Source organism: Ictalurus furcatus, chromosome 5, assembly GCF_023375685.1.
Source record: "Ictalurus furcatus strain D&B chromosome 5, Billie_1.0, whole genome shotgun sequence".
Lineage (NCBI taxonomy): Eukaryota > Metazoa > Chordata > Actinopteri > Siluriformes > Ictaluridae > Ictalurus > Ictalurus furcatus.
Window position 1 is genome coordinate 21451931 of NC_071259.1, and position 22838 is coordinate 21474768.

At 39.0% G+C, this 22838-nt stretch overlaps 1 protein-coding gene across 1 annotated transcript; it reads left to right on the forward strand.

The window, feature by feature from the left end:
* The first annotated feature begins 435 nt into the window (after positions 1-435).
* Positions 436-22294, forward strand: ampd2b (adenosine monophosphate deaminase 2b). The gene is made up of 18 exons (XM_053625194.1): positions 436-521; positions 7890-8011; positions 9439-9569; positions 9879-9947; positions 10029-10137; positions 10990-11176; positions 11274-11406; positions 11595-11684; positions 11951-12080; positions 12236-12430; positions 12559-12690; positions 13758-13921; positions 14078-14204; positions 14339-14502; positions 16658-16778; positions 17615-17788; positions 18012-18122; positions 21941-22294. The coding sequence occupies exons 1-18, from the start codon at positions 512-514 to the stop codon at positions 22151-22153; spliced, it is 2382 nt and encodes a 793-aa protein (XP_053481169.1). The 5' UTR covers positions 436-511; the 3' UTR covers positions 22154-22294.
* Positions 22295-22838: the final 544 nt, after the last annotated feature.

The window sequence follows — 22838 nt, forward strand, 5'->3', positions numbered from 1 at the left end:
TATAATTATTAATGGATAAGATGATTAATACTTAAAATGCATTATTTGAGATTTGTTTCATCCTATTAATAGTAATACTAGACTATGGTCTAGTATTTCTATTGACATTATGCTCCCATATAAAACGTGGCTGCATCTCTGCACTAGGCACTAGGACACACACACCCTCTGTTTTTGCGTGTGTGTGAAAAACCCAACCAGAAGAATCTTTACATGCAATGCGGTCCTCATACTGCGTCACCGGCGTGTACTAAAGGGGGAATGAAGCAGAGGCCCTATTAACCACAGTGGCAGCAGGGATGCTGCTGAGTCTCCCCACCCCCCCGGTCCTGCACGTAGGTGGTACAGTCCGGCTGTGTGTCAGAGATATTTAAATAAGCAGGGGAATGACAGAGGCTGCCTCAGACAGCTGGCACAAACCAGGAAGAGGAGAGAGAGGGGGGAGTGGATCCATCGTCCCATCGGCTGAGTTTACTGTATGTATGGTTGAGTTAGAGAAACAGCAACAAGCATGCGGATGAGTGAGTGAATGGGCTCTAATGCTGTAGATTTGTGTTGCTGCAGAGTGCCTGTGTGGTCTGACTGCCCCCAACCCCCACCTCTCTCTCTCTCTCTCTCTCTCTCTCTGTCTCTCCTTCTGTCTCTCTCCCTGTATGTGTAATAGAGAAACAACAGTCATCCCTAAACCGGTAGTCCATCTCCATATCTCTCCTCAGATGGATCATCCAGCTCTTAAGGAGACGCCTGTTTTCTAATAGCCTCTCTCCACCCCTGTGTTTATCTCTCTCCTGCTTCTCTCTCCCTCCATTCTTAAACCCTCAGCTGTTCTGCTGTCAGCTCACGCTTTTCCCCTGGGAAACACTACATCTGTGTGTATGTGTCTGTTTGGGTGTGTGTGTGTGTAGAACGAAGCTATTTCAGTGCTGTTTATTGAGTGTCTGCAGCTCTGCTCTTCAGTGTAGAGTGCCACATTAAAAGGAAAGGGCCTCAACAGAGAGAGTGCTGTCTTGTTTTGACAAAGTGTGCATCTGTGTATGCACGTGTATAGTTTTTTTTTGCACTTTTCATGCGCTTTCCAAACAGCGGGTGCAAAAGGCAGAGCAAGAGCGAGATGATGTAAATAATAGGCTAACATATAGCCTAAGGCAACATCAGCACTGCCTATGCAAATACACTGATTATCTATAACATTAAAACCACTGACAGGTGATGTGAATAACTGATTATCATGTTATAATGGCAGCTGTCAAGGGGTGGGATATATTAGGCAGCAAGTGAATAGTCAGTTCAAGTTGATGTGTTGGAAGCAGGAAAAATGGGCAAGCGTAAGGATCTGAGCGACTTTGTGATGGTTAGACGACTGGGTCAGAGCTTTTCCAACACAGCAGGTCTTGTGAGGTGCTCCTGGTATACAGTGGTTAGTACCTACCAAAAGTGGTCCAAGGAAGGACAACCGGTGAACCAGGGACAGGGTCATGGGCATCCAAGGTTCATTGATGCAAATAGGGAGCGAAGGCTAGCCCGTCTGGTCCGATCCAACAGAAGAGCTACCATAGCATAAATTGCTGAATAAGTTAATGCTGGCTATGATCAAAAGGTGTCAAAACAGAGGGTATTGCAGCGTGCTGTGTATAGGGTTGTGTAGCTGTAGAGGAGTCAGAGTGCCCATGATGACCCCTGTCCACCAATGAAAGTGCCTACAATGGACACACTGCAAAAAAATTGTTCAGGAATGGTTTGATTAACATGACTACAAGAGTTCAAATTGTTGACTTGGCTTCCAAATTCCCCAGCTCTCAATTTGATTGAGTATCTGTGGGATGTGCTGGACAAACAAGTCCGATCCACGGAGGCCTAACCTCGCAACTTACAGGACTTACATGATCTGCTGTTAATGTCTTGGTGACAGATTCCACAGCAGACCTTCAGAGGTCTTGTGGAGTTCATGCCTCGACGGGCCAGAGCTGTTTTGGCGGCACAAGGGGGACCTACACAATATTAGGCAGCTGGTTTTAATGTTATGACTGATTGGTGTATAAAGGCACCGTACTGCAACTCCATCAATGCATCATTCTAAAATTAAAATAAAATAAACTGATCATATACACACAAGTTAATTACAGTGTATATCAAGCATGTTTTAATGTAGTCAGAGCAGTCGAAAAATGATAGACGGGTTAGATTTTTTAAAAACAGGGTAATTTAAACACACACACAGACATGATTTTATAGGCGATGGAAGTGTAATGAGCGGATTAGCAACCACTGTTGTCTGTATTAGAGGTGATTTTCAAATAATTGTTTCCAGGTGGGTTTTTGCCATTTGTCAGTGCATTATATGACTAAATAATTGAAAATACACTGTAAAAAATGACTGCAAATTTGGTTTTACAGCAATTTACTGGTAATTGTGCCATTTTTTACAGTTTAGTGTGTGTGTGTGTGTATGTGTGTGTGTGTCAGATAAAGATAGAAGGTGCCATATGTCTAGAGACTTAACCCTCAAAACTCCAGCGGCCGTCGATGGGTCCACATTTAAATCCCTACACACATTTTCTATAGTTTCTCTGTAGTTACTGAATAATTCATGTTAGTTACTAAATAATAAGACAATAAAACAACAATGCCTTAAAAATAACCTGTATAAATCTGGACTTAATCTGGAATAAAATCATTTATGTATACACCTCAGTTAGAATAGGTGTGTCTGAATCACAGTAAGCTTTTGGTTGGAAAAAAATGGGCCTGTGAGGAAACACTGTTCCTGCTACACTTTATTACAGTGTTATACTATATTTCATGGTGTCCCATCTTATTCTACTCAAAATTGTTGCAAGGTTTGACAGGCGGCTTCATGAACAGGGATATTTCTTGTGCAGCTCCCAGACAGTGGCTTTTAATGTTGGTAACACTGCAAGATAAGTCAGGTAAAATGCGAAAGGCTCAGCAATTTGCCTGCCGTCACAAAGTCTTCTTCTTACTTTCCCTTTAGTAATAACATTCGGATTATGTTTTACTGAGACAGAAATCATTTAAAATGCTTCTTAAATACAAGCAGCTGAATGCACTGACTTGACTCACACACTCCTCGTTGTTATGGTAACGTTGACACTACATCCCGCTCCTTGCATGTGTGTCGCTTACGAACAATGTGTATATAAAAGTAGATTGTTTACTGACAGACAATTCATTTAGAAACTGAAGTCTAACACATTCAGATGGGTAAAAAAAAAAAAAAAAAAAACAAAACAAAAAAAATCACATATAAGCATAGCCTGTGTTGTAGATTTGACTGATTTGAAACAGTTTTCATGGTATAATGTTAATGCATATCAATAGAAATTATTCCTATTTATTACTCTTAGGAATAAATGCTTTGTTTTAGTCCCTTTATATGCAGACCAGTCTGCACATTCATTTCATGCTGCCTGCATTGGTGCCTGCAAAGCTAACATATGCAGCAGGTGAAGATTGCCGAGGCAACAATGGACACTTTTTCCACAGTAACACCTTGAGTGATAGCCAAATGATGACCCACACTCACCACTTCATCTAGCCCACATACTGTTGCGATAAAGCTGAATCTCGCTGACAAAACACAGCCATAACTTACAGCCTTGAAAATATTGCATGCTTACAGCTGAGCCACTTTCAGCTCATAAGAGAAAAGTATTTGTTGCATTTCAAGCTGTCCATTAGACCATTTTCTTACCATCGGGCCAATTTTAGCCTGCAATACACTTGCCGTTGCCATAACTGGTCCTTATGTGTCTAAACCTTGTCATATTTGTCTCAGATTTCCCTGCTGTCTGGGTTTAGAGATTTGCACTTCATGGGCAGACACAAGAGCCAAATGTCATCTATTCATCCTTGCTAATGATGAACTGATATGCAGTTAATCAATACACCACTTTTAGTAGCCAATGTCAACTGCAATCCTGAGGTCAGACAATCTGTGGGTTTTTTTTGTTTTTTTTCTGGTAAACATACCAAAAATTTAATGGCAAGTTCAATTAAGACTGAAAGTAAATTCTGGCACATTTAAAATAGTTTAGACTGTTCTTTCTTTTGGGTAATTGCAGATATAATATCTTAGTGCTTTCTCCATCCATGTATAAAATAAGATCAAGGGCCAGTATTGTGACATGTTCCAACCATACGTATTCTAAGTGATTAAATTTATTCAAAGTGATAATAATATACTCGTATCTCTTACCTTATGGATGGTGAAGTTACTATGGTTTTTTTGTTTGTTTTTTTTATTTTTAATTTTTTTTTTGCATAATGGACTTTGTAGTGTGTTTACTAACCCAGCGTAGGGTTTTGTGGCTAGCCTTGTCTGAGATATCCCTTTCTAAATGAAAGACCCAAAAACAGGGTGCTATTTAGGGAGTCTCCTGAGTGTGAGATATTGTTGGAAGTAGGAAATATAGGCTAAAATATAGTGGGAATTCTTTTAAGGAACTTAAATTTAGGTGCACTGCAGGAACATCTGTCAGTAATTTGCCATGTTTTCACAACTAAAACTTTTTCAGGAATTGAGAAAATGTTGGGTGTGTTTCACTACAGGAACCTTTTCAGTAACCCAGAATCTATTTTCAGGGACTTAAGCCATCTTTCCAACACTGGAACCCTTTCAGAGAGTCTTTTAAAGAAATTTAGGTGCATTGCCACTGCAGGAACCTTCTCAGTAATTCAGGAACTTACAATCCTCTAGGGATCAGAGCTGATTTTAGTTCCTGGGCAGAAATTTTTGATGTTCCTGCTCCAGAGGTACAAAATTGAGCCAGAAACTCTTATGGCAGAAATCGCTTTACTAAACATTGCTTATGCAAGCATCATAGAATGACCGACTGTCATTTGCAATAATAATAATAAAAAAAATACATAAAAGTCTTTGGCTAACAAGCAATGATGCCAAAAATGATAGTGTGTGTAGGCTATTTTGTGCTTGCCTCTAGTGTAGCAAAGCAAATGCAATAAATCATGACACAATTTCAGGCTCAACCTTCTCCATGTTCACTGTATTATTTTACATAAATGTTGCCTGGGGTTGACATTCCTTGTACAGGAACCGTGTAGTTCTCATTCAGACTGTTTCATAAACCCTTTAGTTTCTGAAAAGGTTCCAGAACCTCAGTGGAACAGTTCCTTACTGTGCTGCAGTATTATTTATTTGATTGACAAACGAAGGGTTTGGGGTAGACCACAATTTACTGTCCTGTTGAAAAAAAAAAATTCTTATTAAGATGTAATGAGTCTGACATTTGACCTTGCCCTGTCTTAACAGTTGAATTGCTTGTGCATTTGTAAACAAACATTTGTGGCCACACAGTTGTGTCATCCCTGTCACAGTTTGAACTGTGGGCGGCACAGTGTCTCAGCGGGTAGCACTGCTGCCTGACAGAATCCCTCATCTAATCCTGAGCTTGGGTTCCTGTCTGTGCATGTTCTCCCTATGCCTGTGTGGGTTTCCTCTGGGATCTCAGGTTTCCTCCCACCTCCCAAAACATGCTGGGAGGTAGCTTGGCTATGATAAATTGTGTGTGAATGTGTGTATGCATGATGCCTTCGATGCACTGGCTTCCCATTCAGGATATGTCCTCGTTCCACACCCAGTGTTCCTGCAGTAGGCTCTAGATCTACCACAACCCTGACCAGGATAAAGCATTTATTGAATGTGAGTGAGTAAGTGAGTGAGTGCGTGTGAACTATTCCAACACTAGCAACATTGTTTAGCAACCTGAGGCTGGAGGCAGGGAGTTATTTCGGAACTATATACCAATCCAAGACTACAGGCTTTTCATGATTACTTGCGAATCAGACCAAAGAGCATGTTAGTTGAAGCTCATAAATTGAAAAATAAGGTCAGGAGCTTTTAAGATTTATTTGAGATCAGTGGGTAATTGTATTATTGCTAAAAGTTCTTTGTGTTTAGCCCTGTAACATTGAAATTATGCCATATTAAAACGTGCACTGCTTGTTTATTTGTATGCTGGTTAAATGGTATATGTAATTTTAAAAAAAAATGATGGTATAAATCCCCAAACACTACAGGGGCTTGTGCTCCAGTGCTAAAGTAGAAATCCATTTCTTGTCATCTACAGCTTGTGGGAATGAAATGAGTGAAATGGGTTTTGTGGAGACAAGAGAATGGGTGTTACATAACCGTGGAGACTGCAGCTCCAAATATAACCTTTATTAAGAGATTAGTAGCTAACATGTTTGCCTGTGTGTCTGTAGAGCTGGACTTCCACTTGGTTACAGCCGTACTAACACACATACATTATTCTCCCACTGCACCGTGTCCCATTGTGAATGTAATGAGTGTTTTATAACCATATGCAAAAGTACGCTTGGGACATAATAATAGGCTTTTGTTATAATTACATGGTTAGCCTGTGGAAAGGAGTAGGGAAGTGACTGAAAAAGCAAGATGAGAGAAAGAAGAGAGCTACAGAGAGTAAGAGAACTAATCTTTGTGTTTACTCGCTGTCCCTATCTCTTTGATAATGTTCTTTTGTAATGAGCAGCGACTGTCGTAATTATCCTCTCCATCTGCCCTGTAACATCAACCCACATGTACAAAATGTAAACTGATCTCTGTGCAAGCCTGTTATTAGTTATTCAATTCAATTACTGAAACAAAATGTAGCATTAGCATTGAAAACAGTGAGATGATGAGTCATTCCGAATACCGTCTTAACCACATGCTGGCTCGGTTTGTGTAATTTTGGTTATTTACATATTGTTTGCACAACTGCTTTCTTATTACAAATGATTTTGTGAATATATAGTGAATTTAGTCTAAAGTGTCATTAAATGAGGAAATAAACGTTCCTAAAATCTAGTTAAGATTAAAAGGTGCCTTATATTTTTCCGGTGTTTAAACTGGTATTAATGCATAACGATGCTTAGTATCAAGTACGTGTGCATGTGAAACGACTGAAATTACTAAGTTAAAATATTCAGTACTTCAGCACTCTAGGTGTCATGTTTTTATATTATGGTGGGAACCAAAAGCAGCATGCCTTGTGGGAAACCGAGAAATGTCCCCACAAGAGGCTGCAGCTTTTCACAAGAGGCTTCATTTTGGTTACCGAGGTTAAGGTTGGGGTTAAATTTAGGTGTCACATAACATGAATTAGCAATGGAATTATGCCACAAGTATAGTAAAAGAAGTGTGTGTGTGTGTGTGTGTGTGTGTGTGTGTCTATGGCCAGGAGCTCCAGTGTCTCTGCAGAACAGGGGCAAGCCTGCACTCTTTAAATATGCATGAGCTTTATGAATGTTTGATTATTGGTTACATCACACACTGAACACTTGGCAGAAGAGGTGGTAAGAAGTTCAAACCCAATTTAGTGAAAGGATTCTGAGAAAATTCTGTTTGTTTTTCCTGACATTTTCCTGATGAAAATATTTTTAGGAGGTCTATGGAAAAATCCATAGTGAGTGAGATCACCGTGCACTGAAGCACCAGATCTCAAATGAGCTCTGTATCCTACAGTTGTTTTAAACAAAGTCCAAGCAAGACTGGGAAAATATGCAGATATTTGGTACATTCTTAGCGTTGATTTGAAGAATGAAATCAGGCAGGAATGCAATTCAATCAGTTAACATAATACTTACCAAACCTGGACACACACACACACACACACAGTTATGTTCTTCCCCAGAAAAGCTCCATTATGTTGCAGACACAACCATCTGTTGATCTCTAGCCTGCAGTGTTTAACACATTCCACTTTTCTCCGTCCTGCTGTGGAAAAACAGGGACAGTCATAAAAACAGGGAAACATGTATGTAGATGCTGCCAATGAATAAAACTTTGTTAAGTTTTCATAATTACCCATAATTCACCCTCCCTTACCCCCAACCCTTTCTCGTAGATCTGCGTGGTGGACGTCATCTCTTAACGTTCCAGTATTCCTTGCCTGGTATCCCAGTGGCCAAGCACGGACCTGTAGACCTGCGGACCTCCATGGATGGCAAATACAAAGAAATTGCTGAGGTGATTACTACAAACAACATTCACTTGTTTGGCATAGTCGGGACTGAATCATTTATGAAACACTTAATATCAGATGCTTTTTGTAATATAATGATCCATGTTTTGTTTTGTATTTTTTGCAAACGTGTGATTTTCACCTTGGGGTTGGGGCCGCGGTGAGACACATTAATGCAAGTGGAAAATTCTGGCAAAAAAAACTCTGAAATGCTGTCGAGTTTTGACAGCAGCGTGTATTTATCTGTTGGTCATAAATATAAACAAACTGCTGGAAACCAAGCTAACAGCACCTCATAAACAAACCAGTCCTAAAAATCGTTTTAGTATTTGGCACAGTAGGCACAAAGGGAAGACTCATGAATCATTTTTATTTTATTAACACGGCTATTGGGCCTTTTAACAGGCAGATCCCGGTCATGTGACTGTTTGACCAGACCTAACACATTGTTGCACACATTTTGAACTTAAACAGTTAACAGGCTTAACAACCAAATTAGATTACAAAATTTTACAAGGCTGCTTATTTTTATTGATGTAAATGCTGTTTTCGTCTGGAATTACTAACCACTTGTTTCAGCTGTTCAGAATCAGTTCTTTCTTTTGAGAGGCAATAACTCCTTTTGTCGTGCACTTTGATTTTTAGAACTTTGCAGACATTTTTACATTCACAAACAGCTGTATAACACACTACATAAAAGGTAATATTTGAAAAACCATAAGCGGTGCACTTTAATGCTGGAAAAATAAAGAATGTAACTGGCTGACCCTTCCACTAAGCTGTATTGTTGCCTCAGTTGGCACATAATAGGTCCTTACATCTGAATTACATCTGAATGTCCGTGGTCTTTTATACCTAAATCAATGTTCCGTGTTACAGTAGGAACGTTCAAAACAGAACTTGTTCCGTTATTGGCTGTAAGAATAAGAGAATTGATTGGTACCACTTCCTGGTGATGGAACAGGTGCAAAGAGAGCGAGAATTGATGGGATTTTTTGTGGTTGCTTATGAAAAACAAAATGGTCAACTTATTTTCTCTCTTTTCTGCAATTTTTTTGCAATTTAAAAATATATTTAACCAGATATAACTTGTTCCTCAGCAAAGGCAGCCACATTCTCCAAACAATAAATAGCCTACCCAAGGAATTCATTAGGAAACACAAGACTCATCATATTAAATATTCATTCAAAAACTGTCTATTGTTGTTGTCAAATGCACTTGTGATATGACACCGCTTTATTTTAATCTAGTAGATAAAACTGAAATGTGATATTCTATATTTTATTGAGGTGGGGCACACATAGTCCAATCAAATATTTGAGTGAATGGTCCAACCTCCATCAATTCCTACATTCTTGTTTGTTTGTACAGTAAGCAATGTGTGGATAAGTACAGTATGTGTGAATTTGTTTGTGTGTACATGTGTGTTAGGAGCTGTTGTCGCGCAGTCTGGCTGAGAGCGAGATGCGTAGTGCTCCATATGAGTTTCCCGAGGACAGTCCCATCGAGCAGCTGGAGGAGCGGAGGCAAAGACTCGAGAGACAGATCAGCCAGGATGTTAAGTAAGATGATCCATCTCTTTGCTTTGAGACAGCTGCTTTTAATCATGGCAGACAACAGAGTGCTGCTCACACTAATAAGAATTTTATTACTGTAGGCCTTCTGAAAGGAAATGTTAGGGTCTGTGTGAGATGTTTTACACCAAGGATATTGGATATTGAAATTCATTCTTTCTCTGACATTCTCAGCTTATCTGACCCAAGGCAGAACTAAACATCATAATCTTCTAACCTACTAATGTTATTTGGTCTCTATATAATTTATGCTCTTTAGAGTGCATTGATAGGTATTTCCCTGTCATTGCTGCACAGGTATGAGCCTGACATTCTTCTCCGAGCCAAGCAAGACTTTTTGAAGACAGACAGTGCCGCTGATCTTGAGTGAGTTTGAAACCTCTTCTTGACACTCAAATCTGGGTCCCGAGCTGTCTAAAAATCAATTTTCCTCTTGTCTCTGTGCAGGTATCTGAAGGAGCAGAGTGAAGCGCAACTGGATCTGTATCCAGAGCACGAGCTCATACCAGAGAAGGAGTACCAGAGAGTCACCATCTCTGGAGAAGAACAATGTGGTGTAAGGGAGAAAAGACATCTTTATTTGACAAAGAATATATATATATATATATATATATATATATATATATATATATATGTATATATATATATACACACACAGATAAACTTGATCTTGATACAGTCTGAAGTAAAAAAAAGAAAGAAATAAAGAAACAAAAAATAATAAAATTAATCAAATAATAATAATAATAGTGCAATAAATAATAACAGTGAGAAAAATGTTAAATGTAAAATATAGAATAAAATTTGTGTAAACATAAAACAATTTAAAGTAAAAAATTAAATAAATAAAATAAATAAATAAAATATAAACGTAAGGTAAAAATAGCATGCCAGTACAAGTTCGCACTAGATAAACTAAAGTGAAAAACAATATACGTTTTTAATCAGTAACAAATGTCCATTGTTCTGTATTCTAGATCTTTGGTTCATAAAAACAACAGGCTGCTTCACCACAATTTTTTTTAAAGTTGCATATGTGGAATATGGAGAATACTAGCACTGGATTATCTTAACGCAAGCTTTGGAACATGGTTTATGAAGCATTCAGAGATGTATGAAGGTCCTCAACCATTAGAGAAGATGAAAAATAGTTGAGTTTTTTAAGGAAACAGGCAACCAGTAGAGTGGTGCTAAAATTGGTCTAATATGATCTTGTTTTCTAGCATGTGTTAATGTTCTTGCTGCTGCATTTTGAAGTTGTAGTTTGTTTGTTGTAGTTGCAGAAAAAAAACTATGTTTTTTATTTTAATAATGAGTTTGTTAGGTTTTTTAAATATAGTTTTTAATAATTTAACAACTTCTAAGATAGACCTAACAAGATAGCTATCCCTGCCTCGCCCTTTCCAAGGTTCCCTTCACAGACCTATTGGATGCTGCTAAGTGTGTGGTGAAGGCTCTGTTCATCAGAGAGAAGTACATGGCTCTGTCCATGCAGAGCTTTTGCAGGACCACTGCTCGGTACTTGACGGAGCTTGGGGACAGGCCTCTGGACCCCAATGCATACCAGGAAATGCCTGAAACCTCCGTAACTGCAGGCAAGTTGTTTGTTTTTTTTTTTTTTAAATGTGCATAAATATGTATAATGTGAGAAAGTGACATGCTGTTATCCTATGTATTGAATATTTTCTACAGAGGCCCCAGTCCACCCAAAGACACACCCCTATGAGGGCTTAGACCCAACCAGCATGCCACCAGACATGGGCTACAGCTGCAAGATGATAGACGGTGTTGTGCATGTGTTTACTCATAAGACCAATATGGAAAAGTGAGAATATTTTTATTGTCATTTTCATTGAAATGTCAGTCATCCCAGTGTACAACCCAGAAACATGGGGCTAATGCAATATGCCAACTGTTAGAATGTCCTTGCATCTTGAGTAGTATTAATTGCTTCCAAAGAGCACTCCATAGTTATTATATATGCTATTTAAAATCCTTATCATCTTCCATCAGAACTACAGAGCTGGATCTACCCTACCCTGATTTGCAAGAATATATAGCTGACATGAATGTCATGATGGCCCTCATCATTAACGGACCAGTGTAAGTGATGCTCAGTCCTTGAATTCAATCCCCGGTCAAGGTGCATATTGTTGTACTGAAGGTGTAATACTGATTAATTGCCATACAAAAAAACCTCAATATTAAATGTATCAGTTGTTGTTTAGTGTCCTAAGTGTGTTGTTTTCTAATACAATGTATTAGGTTAACAATAGTAGTATAATATAGGACATGGACCATTTGTTGCTCTGTAACTTCAGTGTAGTTTTGAGGAGTATTTAATTCCTGGCTGTTGGGCGTGTCAACAGAAAATCATTTTGCTATCGGAGGCTGCAGTACCTGAGCTCCAAGTTTCAGATGCACATCCTCTTGAATGAAATGAAGGAGTTAGCAGCTCAGAAGAAAGTCCCTCATCGGGATTTTTACAACATACGCAAGGTAAACTTCTGGATCTCTGAGTCTGAAAAAAAATGTACTGCTTGCCTATAAACTAGTTAAAATAAAACAGCACCAATATGTTTATTTAAACACATTTTAGACACTATATTAATACTATTATTATCATGCCTCCTATCTTTTCTCTCTTGTTTCAGGTGGACACACATATCCACGCTTCTTCCTGCATGAATCAGAAGCACCTTCTACGCTTCATTAAGAGGGCCATGAAGAAGTACCCTAAGGAGATTGTACATGTGGAGAAAGGCCGGGAACAGACACTTATGGAGGTCTTTGAGAGTATGAATCTGACAGCTTTCGACCTCAGTGTGGACACACTAGACATGCATGCGGTAAGAAAGTCTGTTTTCAGGCATGCTGAAAAGCAGGATGTAATAGCCTACATAACATGTCTGCCTCAGTAAGGATTAGACCATTATATCACAGCTGTTGATTCATTTTCTTCTTCCTGTTGACTCAGGATCGAAACACTTTCCATCGCTTTGACAAATTCAACTCCAAGTACAACCCAATCGGAGAGTCCATCCTCCGGGAGATCTTTATTAAAACAGACAACCATATTGAAGGGAAATATTTTGGACACATTATCAAGGTATCTTTTGCAGAATTACAGTGCAGCCTACACTCCTGGGCAAAAAAAAAAGGGCCAAACCCAAATGGGCAAAAATATTAATCTTTTTTTTTATTATTAAACTTAACAGCAAATAATTGGTCAGAAAATTAGCAAGAATTAAACAAATGCACTCCTGAGACCAACTGTGCCACCATTTGCTCGTTTAATTTTGCTGCAGTGAACTGTTTGGAGGAAAAGCTAAAAATAGTTCAGATTCACTTAGATAGTCTTCTATGAGGGACTTCTACGGAAAAGTAAAATCACGATAATGATTAAAATGTTTGATGCAAAATTCAAACTAACACATGTCTGGGTGTACAAAATTCAATTAAAGTAAAAAATTAAATAAAATAAAATAATAAAAAGCTGTCTGCAAGTTTACCACAAGACTTGAACATTTAAAGAAATCAAAGGGAAAATCTATCCTATACTAAGTTACTTTATCTATTTGTTTAATACTTGCTAATTTCCAGACCAATGATTTGTTGTTAAGCTTAATATACCATTAAAATCTTAATAATGTGCCATTTTGGACTTGGTCCCTTTTTTTTGCCCAGGAGTGTATAAGTAACACATTTTTGTTATTTTGACTCTGTGTTTAAGCACATAAATTTCAAAACAATCACCCACTCTAAGGTATAGTTTAAATTAACTTAAGATCATCTAAATTTAGGGGTGATTTACGTCTATGTCGGGTGAACCATCAAGCAGGATTTGGGGCCAAGGATAGTATTATGGAGTTAGTAACTAAAGTACATGTTCTAAATGTAACAGTTTTGTTTAAGATCGTGTTAAGTCTGTTACTTATGGTTCCCTAAAATGGAGGAAAACTGGGAATTAAAATTTTTTGAGGTATGATTCCTGTGTGATTCAACCAGTTAACGCTGAGGGTTTCTAATAAAGTGTCATCAGACAAAAAAACTCACTTTCTCATTGTTTCTCCATTTGCTCACACTTGGTCTGATTGATATTTAATTAAAAAATATATATTTTGCTGCCTTGCAGCTTGTATCAAATATTTGCTCATTCCCTGCTTTGCATTTCAGGAGGTGATGGAGGATCTTGAGGAAAGTAAATATCAGAACGTCGAGCTGCGTCTCTCCATCTATGGTCGTTCCAGGGATGAGTGGGATAAACTGGCACTGTGGGCCGTCAAGCACAGAGTCTACTCTGACAACGTGCGCTGGCTGGTCCAAGTGCCTCGTCTGTTGTGAGTGGTGATGTCTATCTTCATGTGTCCATCACTTTAAGTGACATTTTACTATTAGTAGTTCAAGATATACAGCAAAATATTTTTGAACTTTGGTGCTATTTTTTAGTACAAATGTGGAAATAACCTGTTAATATGGAATTGTCTCCTTTGCAGTGATGTCTATCACACTAAGAAGCAGCTGAGTAATTTCCAGGAGATGTTGGAGAACATCTTCATGCCTCTGTTTGAAGTCACCATCCAACCAAGTAGCCACCCAGAGCTGCATGTCTTCCTGCAACATGTGAGTATTTAGCTGACAGTATTAAAGGCATTAGAGGTCTGTGTAAAACAGGTCAACTCAGAGTAATGTGCTTTGGTTTATTTTACAAAGCATTGCATCAGTGTTAGGTAACAAGATGCTGCTATCTCCACCAGGTGCTTGGGTTTGATAGCGTGGATGATGAGTCCAAACCAGAGCACCACATCTTTAACCTGGACAGTCCACTACCTGCCAGCTGGATAGAGGAAGATAATCCACCTTATTCGTACTATCTCTATTACACGTTCGTCAATATGACTGTGCTAAACCACCTGCGGAGGTATTTCTCATACAATGTTTGTTAATAGAGGTATTTATAGATGTTTGAGCGTCTCCATGCACATCATTGTCTCAATAAGTTCACTTGACATGATGAGACACAATATATTTTGGGATGTTGCAATTGATTCTAATTACATTTTTTAGTAATACTGGTTACCACAATAAATCTCTTATACAGTTAAGGAATAATACTTGGTCTTGCTCTCAAGAGAACTTACTCCTGCATTACTAGAATGTCTTTAACGAACAGCATTGATCAGTGGGATCATTAGGTTTACTATAAGCCAGGGAACAAAACAAAACAAGATAATTTACCAGTCACTTTCTTGGGTAATGATCAAAAACGTATGTCCTATATTTATGAGGTTCTGGTAGTACTGTAATATATACAGTGCCCTCCATTAATATTGGCACCCTTGGTAAATATGAGCAAAGAAGGCTGTGAAAATTTGTCTTTATTTTTTAACCTTTTGTTCCAGAAATTCACAAAAATACTCTGCTCTCATGGATATCAAACAATTATAAACAAAACACAGGTTTATCAAAAAAAATCTTTGTTAAATGTAGTTGTGCAACAATTATTGGCACGCCTATGAATCCATCTAAGAAAAATATATTTGAAGTATATACCCACTGATATTTTACATTTTTTTAGTACAACTGGGTAACTATGAACAGGAAGTTGTTCAACCATGACTTCCTGTTTCCCAGGGGTTTAAATATGAGGTAACACATAGGCCAAATTCACCCTTAGTCATTCATAACAATGGGAAAGACCCAGGAATAAAGCTGTGATGTGCGGTAAAAGGTTCTTGAGCTTCACAAAATGTGAAGTGGCAATAAGAAAATAGCAGAAGCATTGAAAATGCCCATTTCCACCATTAGGGCAATAATTAAGAAGTTCCAGTAAACTGGAAATGTTATGAATCAACCTGGAATTGGATGTGTGTCTATATCGTCTCAACGTACTGTGAAGAGGATGGTTCGAGTGGCCAAAAAATCTCCAAGGATCACAACTGGAGAACTGCACAAGTTAGTTGCATCTTGGGATCAGAAAGTCTCCAAAATTACAATCCGAAGTCACCGATGTCATCACAAGTTGTTTGGAAGGGTTTCAAGATATAAGCCTCTACCTTCATCCAAAAACAAACTCAAGCGTCTTCAGTTTGCCAGACACTACTGGAACTTCAAATGGGATTGGGTTTTATGGTTAGAAGAAATCAAAATAGAGCTTTTTGGCAATAAACACCAGAGGTGGTTTTGGCACACACAGAGAGGTAGCCATATGGAAAAGTACCTCATGCCCACGGTTAAATATGGTGGTGGCTCTTTAATGTTTTGGGTCTATTTTTCTGCCAGAGGACCTGGACATTTTGTTAGGATACATGGCATCATGGACTCTATCAAATATCAACAGATATTAAATGAAAACCTGACTGCCTCTGCCGGAAAGCTTAAAATGGGCTGTGGTTGGATCTTCCAGCAGGACAATGATCCAAAACACACATCAAAACCAACACAAAAATGGTTTACTGACCACAAAATCAAGGTCCTGCCATAGCCATCCCAGTCCCCTGACTTGAAACCCATAGAAAACCTGTGGAGTGAACTGAAAAGGAGGGTCCACAAAATTTAGTACAAATTTTGTTATAGATGTTTATTTTATGACTTATGTATTCAGTACAAAAACATTTTATATTTCCAAAGATTACTTTTCCAACAAAAAAAAATTATGTAACAGAAAAGTTTGCATATCAGTAAAGAAAGCAACATATTACATAACAGACACACTTTTTAGATTAAGACATAATGATGGTTTTACATGCAAATACCCCCCCCCAAAAACTAGCACATGTGAAAGTTATTGTCTCTAGAGGAACTCTGGTACATTCTCCAAGATGCTCAAGAAAACTTGCCAGCTAATTTCCTTATAAAACAACACAAATTGTACCTGAGAGCTGAGGCAATTGCTAATTCTTTGTATGTACTGTATGTATGTGTACCTGAATGTTTCTTTATATAGAAGTTCAATTAATATACAATATCTCTTATACCATAATTCTTGTACAATAGCACGTATACTGTAGATATAAATGTTAGTGAGATTATGACTTCTTAAAGAGTATACATGAACACAGTATTATTTCCTACAGGAGCAGGAACTTCAATACATTTGTGCTGAGGCCACACTGTGGTGAAGCAGGACCAATTCACCACTTGGTGTCTGGCTTCATGCTCTCAGAGAACATCTCCCATGGCCTGCTCCTCAGGAAGGTAAAACAGGGCTTTACCAGAATGTTTCAAGAATTTTCTCTGTGACTTACATAATCATTAGGAAGGTTTAAGAACTAATCCGTGATCATTCTGTATTGGCTCTTATCTTTCTTTCTACCATAGCACTGTTGAATTCTTGATACTGATTGGTCATAAGGCAAGGCACAGATTTATAATAATGCGCTTGTTCTTCTGTGAACTCTTTATTTTTAAATAATAATTTTTTTGTAAAAATCCTCAGTGTTTGCACTTTGTTGCAGTTTCTATGACAGGAGAGTCATAGGAAGTGTTTCTTTCCACATTTTTTGTCTTATTAATTTCAAGAGAGGGAAAAATAGCAGCACTTGAGAGCAAGGCTATTACAATGTTAATGATAACAGGAACTAACTTGTTTCACTGTTGTTCCAGGGGATTAAACAAAAATTATAAATGGAAAAAACGTGTGACATGTTGTTCATTAATAAATTAAAAGGGTTAGCATTGGCAAATTGCTGTGCTATAAGAGGAATGAAACACTTTGTGACATGCTGTTATAGGAAAAACAATTACATTTACATGTTTCTGGCTGGCATATGCCCTTATCCAGAGCAAATTATTGGGCTTTATTCGTAACATAATACATAGATTATAATACACACTTTTAACATTGCTACATTGTATGAACAGTCACCTATCTTTCTCCTACATATAGTATACCTACAATATACATGTTCATTTTGTACTGCTTGGAAAATTATATTCTTGTCTACACTCAGCAGGCATCTCTATATAGCTGTGATTAATGAATAGTAGACAGTATTGCAGGTGTGTTTGTGCATGTGTGATGTTCCCTCCAGGCTCCTGTGCTGCAGTATCTGTATTATTTGGCTCAGATCGGCATTGCCATGTCTCCTCTCAGCAACAACAGCTTGTTCCTTAGCTACCATCGCAACCCTCTGCCTGAATATCTATCCAGAGGCCTAATGGTCTCCTTATCTACTGATGACCCTCTGCAATTTCACTTCACAAAAGTCAGTGTCTGCTCTACAAGCAACATTTTACTTAGACACCTTAATAACAAGCAACTTTGTAAACCTAAAAGAAGCATCTTCAGAATTCATTACATTTAGGTTTATTCAATTATGAGAGAGTTTCAGCTGAAAATCCAGGTTAAAACATATGTGAAGAGTCTGTGTCAGGCTATATGTTTAACTGGCAAGCACTAAAAGTTGTCTATTTATATGTGTCTTTCAGGAGCCCTTAATGGAGGAGTACAGTATAGCTGCTCAGGTGTGGAAGCTGAGTTCGTGTGATATGTGTGAGCTGGCAAGAAACAGTGTACTAATGAGTGGCTTCTCCCACAAGGTGCTGAATCACTCTGAACACAGCAAAGACACACACACACACACACACACACACAGACACACACACAGATCATACAGTATCTCACAAAAGTGAGTACACCCCTCATATTTTTGTAAATATTTGATTATATCTTTTCATGTGACAACACTGAAGAAATGACACTTTGCTACAATGTAAAGTAGTGAGTGTACAGCTTGTGTAACAGTGTAAATTTGCTGTCCCCTCAAAATAACTCAACACACAGCCATTAATGTCTAAACCGCTGGCAACAAAAGTGAGTACACCCCTAAGTGAAAATGTCCAAACTGGGCCCAATTAGCCATTTCCCCTCCCCGGTGTCATGTGACTTGTTAGTGTTACAAGGTCTCAGGTGTGAATGGGGAGCAGGTGTGTTAAATTTGGTGTCATCACTCTCACACTCCCTCATACTGGTCACTGGAAGTTCAACATGGCACCTCATGGCAAAGAACTCTCTGAGGATCTGAAAAAAAGAATTGTTGCTCTACATAAAGATGGCCTAGGCTATAAGAAGATTGCCAAGACCCTGACACTGAGCTGCAGCACAATGGCCAAGACCATACAGCGGTTCAGAGCTTCACAGGTTGCCACTGGAGTCCTCTTCCACTCCTCCATGACAACATCACGGAGCTGGTGGATGTTAGAGACCTTGTGCTCCTCCACCTTCCGTTTGAGGATGCCCCTCAGATGCTCAATAGGGTTTAGGTCTGGAGACATGCTTGGTCAGTCCATCACCTTCACCCTCAGCTTCTTTAGCAAGGCAGTGGTCATCTTGGAGGTGTGTTTGGGGTCATTATCATGCTGGAGTACATGATGGGATCATGCTTTGCTTCAGTATGTCAAAGTACATGTTGGCATTCATGGTTCCCTCAATGAACTGTAGCTCCCCAGTGCCGGCAGCACTCATGCAGCCCCAGACCATGACACTCCCACCACCATGCTTGACTGCAGGCAAGACACACTTGTCTTTGTACTCGTCACCTGGTTGCCACCACACACGCTTGACACCATCTGAACCAAATAAGTTTATCTTGGTCTCATCAGACCACAGGACATGGTTCCAGTAATCCATGTCCGTAGTCTGCGTTGTCTTCAGCAAACTGTTTGCAGGCTTTCTTGTGCATCATCTTTAGAAGAGGCTTCCCTCTTCTAAAGACCAATCTGATGCAGTGTGCGGCGTATGGTCTGAGCACTGACAGGCTGACCCCCCACCCCTTCAACCTCTGCAGCAATGCTGGCAGCACTTATATGTCTATTTCTCAAAGACAACCTCTGGATATGACGCTGAGTACGTGCACTCAACTTCCTTGGTCAACCATGGCGAGGCCTGTTCTGAGTAGAACCTGTCCTGTTAAACCGCTGTATGGTCTTGGCCATTGTGCTGCAGCTCAGTGTCAGGGTCTTGGCAATCTTCTTATAGCCTAGGCCATCTTTATGTAGGGCAACAATTCTTTTTTTCAGATCCTCAGAGAGTTCTTTGCCATGAGGTGCCATGTTGAACTTCCAGTGACCAGTATGAGGGAGTGTGAGAGTGATGACACCAAATTTAACACACCTGCTCCCCATTCACACCTGAGACCTTGTAACACTAACAAGTCACATGACACCGGGGAGGGGAAATGGCTAATTGGGCCCAATTTGGACATTTTCACTTAGGGGTGTACTCACTTTTGTTGCCAGTGGTTTAGACATTAATGGCTGTGTGTTGAGTTATTTTGAGGGGACAGCAAATTTACATTGTTACACAAGCTGTACGCTCACTACTTTACATTGTAGGAGAGTGTCATTTCTTCAGTGTTGTCACATGAAAAGATATAATCAAATATTTACAAAAATGTGAGGGGTGTACTCACTTTTGTGAGATACTGTACATGTATGCCGTGCATTGACGATACATATGCCTACTGACTTGACTCTACTTTGTTCATCTGCCTTTTAGCCCCATTCCTTGGCCCTTTTATCATCTAGTTCTAGCAACTAGGTACGCTTTTATAGTTATAAATTTACAGACTCTAGCCAGTTTATTGCTATGCACAATGTCAAATCCCTCATGAAAGGTTAGAGGACACATATATTTGGAATAAGATATGCTATCACTTTAATGATATACCTCCAAGGTGGACCAACAGCTACTGTAGCGGTGTCTAATAAAGGTCTAATGAAGGGGGCTAATAAATACACACAGTGTTGCTGTGTCTCATACACTGATGCTATATTATTAGCAGGAAAGATGACACTTACTAGTTTGGTAAGATATTTAGTAAAATAGTTGGAAAATCTCTGACTAGGTTTTATTATCCATCTATGTAGATATTTATGAGTCAACAATTATTATTACATACATTATGTAATTTCTGGCATCTGTTATATGAAAATCGTGAATTACACACAGCCAACACACATTACTGTGAAAAAGTATTTAGTACCTGAATCTGTTGATCACTGGAAAGAGATAGCAGTCTAACCTGAGTAAGACTCAAGACCAAGATCATAAAATCAGCTGATACAAATATAAATACACTTAAATTTTGAGCTTGAATACTGTGCAGTTTTAATTTATCACAGTTTTTTTGTTGTTGTTGTTGTTGTTGGAATCATTGTTTGTAATATAATTTTTTTGCGAATAAGTCTAGATTTGAATGTACATCTACACTCACAGGTCACTTTATAAGGAATACCTGTACACCTGCTCATTTATGCAATTATCCAATCAGCCAATTATGTGGCATCAGCACAATGCATAAAATCATGCAGATACAGGTCAAGAGCTTCAGGTAATGTTCACATCAAACATCAGAATGGAGAGGGGAAAAAACGTGATCTCTGAGACTTTAACTATAGCATGGTTTTTGGTACTAGATGGGCTGGTTTGAGTATTTCAGAAACTGCTGATTTCCTGGGATTTCTACACACAACAGTCTCTAGAGTTTACACAGGATGGTGTGAAGCAGGCTGAAAACACCTTGTTGATAAGAAAGAATAGGAAGGATATAGTCAACTCAAATAATCACTCTTTACAACTGTGGTCAGCAGAAAAGCATCTCAGAACACACAACACATCAAACCTTAACGTGGACGAGCTACAACAGCCAAAGACCACATCAGGTTCTACTCCTGATGCACAGACTCACCCAAACTGGACAGGTGAAGACTGGAATAACACCAGGTGATTTTTTTTCCCTAATCTTCAACTGTCCAGTTTGGTTGAGTCTGTGCCCATGATGGCTTCAGATTCCTGTTCTTGGCTGACAGAAGTGGAACCTGATGTGATCTTCTGCTGTTGTAGTCTATACACCTCAAGGTTTGGTGTTTGGTGCATGCTGAGATGCTTTTCTGCTCACAACGTTTGTAAAGATTGATTATATTAGTTACTATATCCTTCCTGGCAGCTCGAATCAATCTGGCCATTTTCCTCTGACATCTCTTATCAACAACGTGTTTCCACCCACAGAACTGTCACTCAATCAATGTTTTATGTTTTTCGCACCATTCTTTGTAAACTCCAGAGACTGTTGTGTATGAAAATCTCAAGAGATCAGCGGTTTCTGAAATACTCAAACCAGCCCATCTGGTACCAACAGCCATGCCACGATCAAAGTCATAGAGGTCACACTTTTTCTTCATTCTGATGGTTGATGTGAACATTACCTGAAGCCCTTGACCTGTATCTGCATGATTTCATGCATTGTACTGCTGCCACATGATTGGCTGATTGATAACTGCATGAATGTGCAGGTGTACAGTACATGTGTTCCTAAAGTGGATGGTGAGTGTATGCTTCATGCATTTTCATTGTATAGGTGAAGAGTAACTGGCTGGGCCCCAATTACATAAAAGAAGGCCAAGAAAGTAACGACATCCGCCGAACCAACGTTCCCGACATTCGTGTGGCGTACCGATTTGAGACGCTGTGCGAAGAGCTCAATCTGATCACACAAGCTGTGAGGAGTGAGGAACTAGAGACCATCGAGGAGGAGGCTCCATGCATGAGCACACTGCACAGTGCACAGTAGGGACAGGGCACAGTAGCCCTGAGTAGACAGTCTGAATGGGGCTGTTTGAGGAGACTGGTAGTCCGTCACATCTGAGGTGATGCTTAGAGTGTTAAACTGATGTAAAACATACTGCATCAACACACACAAAAAAAAGAAAAGTGAAAATTTAAACTTGTGCATGCCCTTTTGAATGTAAACTAGATTACTGAACCTGTCTTCAGTACTGCCTGCAGAAACATCATTCCTGAAAGTTATGCACCTCACACTGTCAACAGCCAGTAGTTTGCACCAATGGTCACAGCTCCCATCAGATATTACCCAAAAAATATTCCATGGCCCCAGCAAGCATGACAAACCAATGCGCTGCTATGTGTTGGTGTACTTTTGTGGTGGTGTTGTTGTTATTGTTCAAGGCCTTATTTATAGCATTATCAAAACTGGCCTGGCATTTCCTGTGACACCTGACTGGGCTTCATTAGATCGTGGGCATCAAACATGGTGTATTAGGGATAGTTTTAATGGAAAATCAATGCCATGAACAATGGTTATGTGTCAGAGCTGCTATTCTACACAGTATCTGATCTTTTTTTTTTTTTTTTTTGTCAGTTATATTGATCATGTTGGCTTGTACCTGGTACCTATGTTATTTACTGTTTTATTAGTGCATTTACCCATTGGAACAATATTTTCTTTTATACATGTG

Excerpts from the sequence above, each read along its gene's own strand:
- ampd2b (XM_053625194.1), top strand. Across the intron at positions 12,431-12,558 it reads ACACACTAGACATGCATGCG|GATCGAAACACTTTCCATCG; the intron begins GTAAGAAAGTCT and ends CTGTTGACTCAG. Across the intron at positions 16,779-17,614 it reads ATGGCCTGCTCCTCAGGAAG|GCTCCTGTGCTGCAGTATCT; the intron begins GTAAAACAGGGC and ends TGTTCCCTCCAG.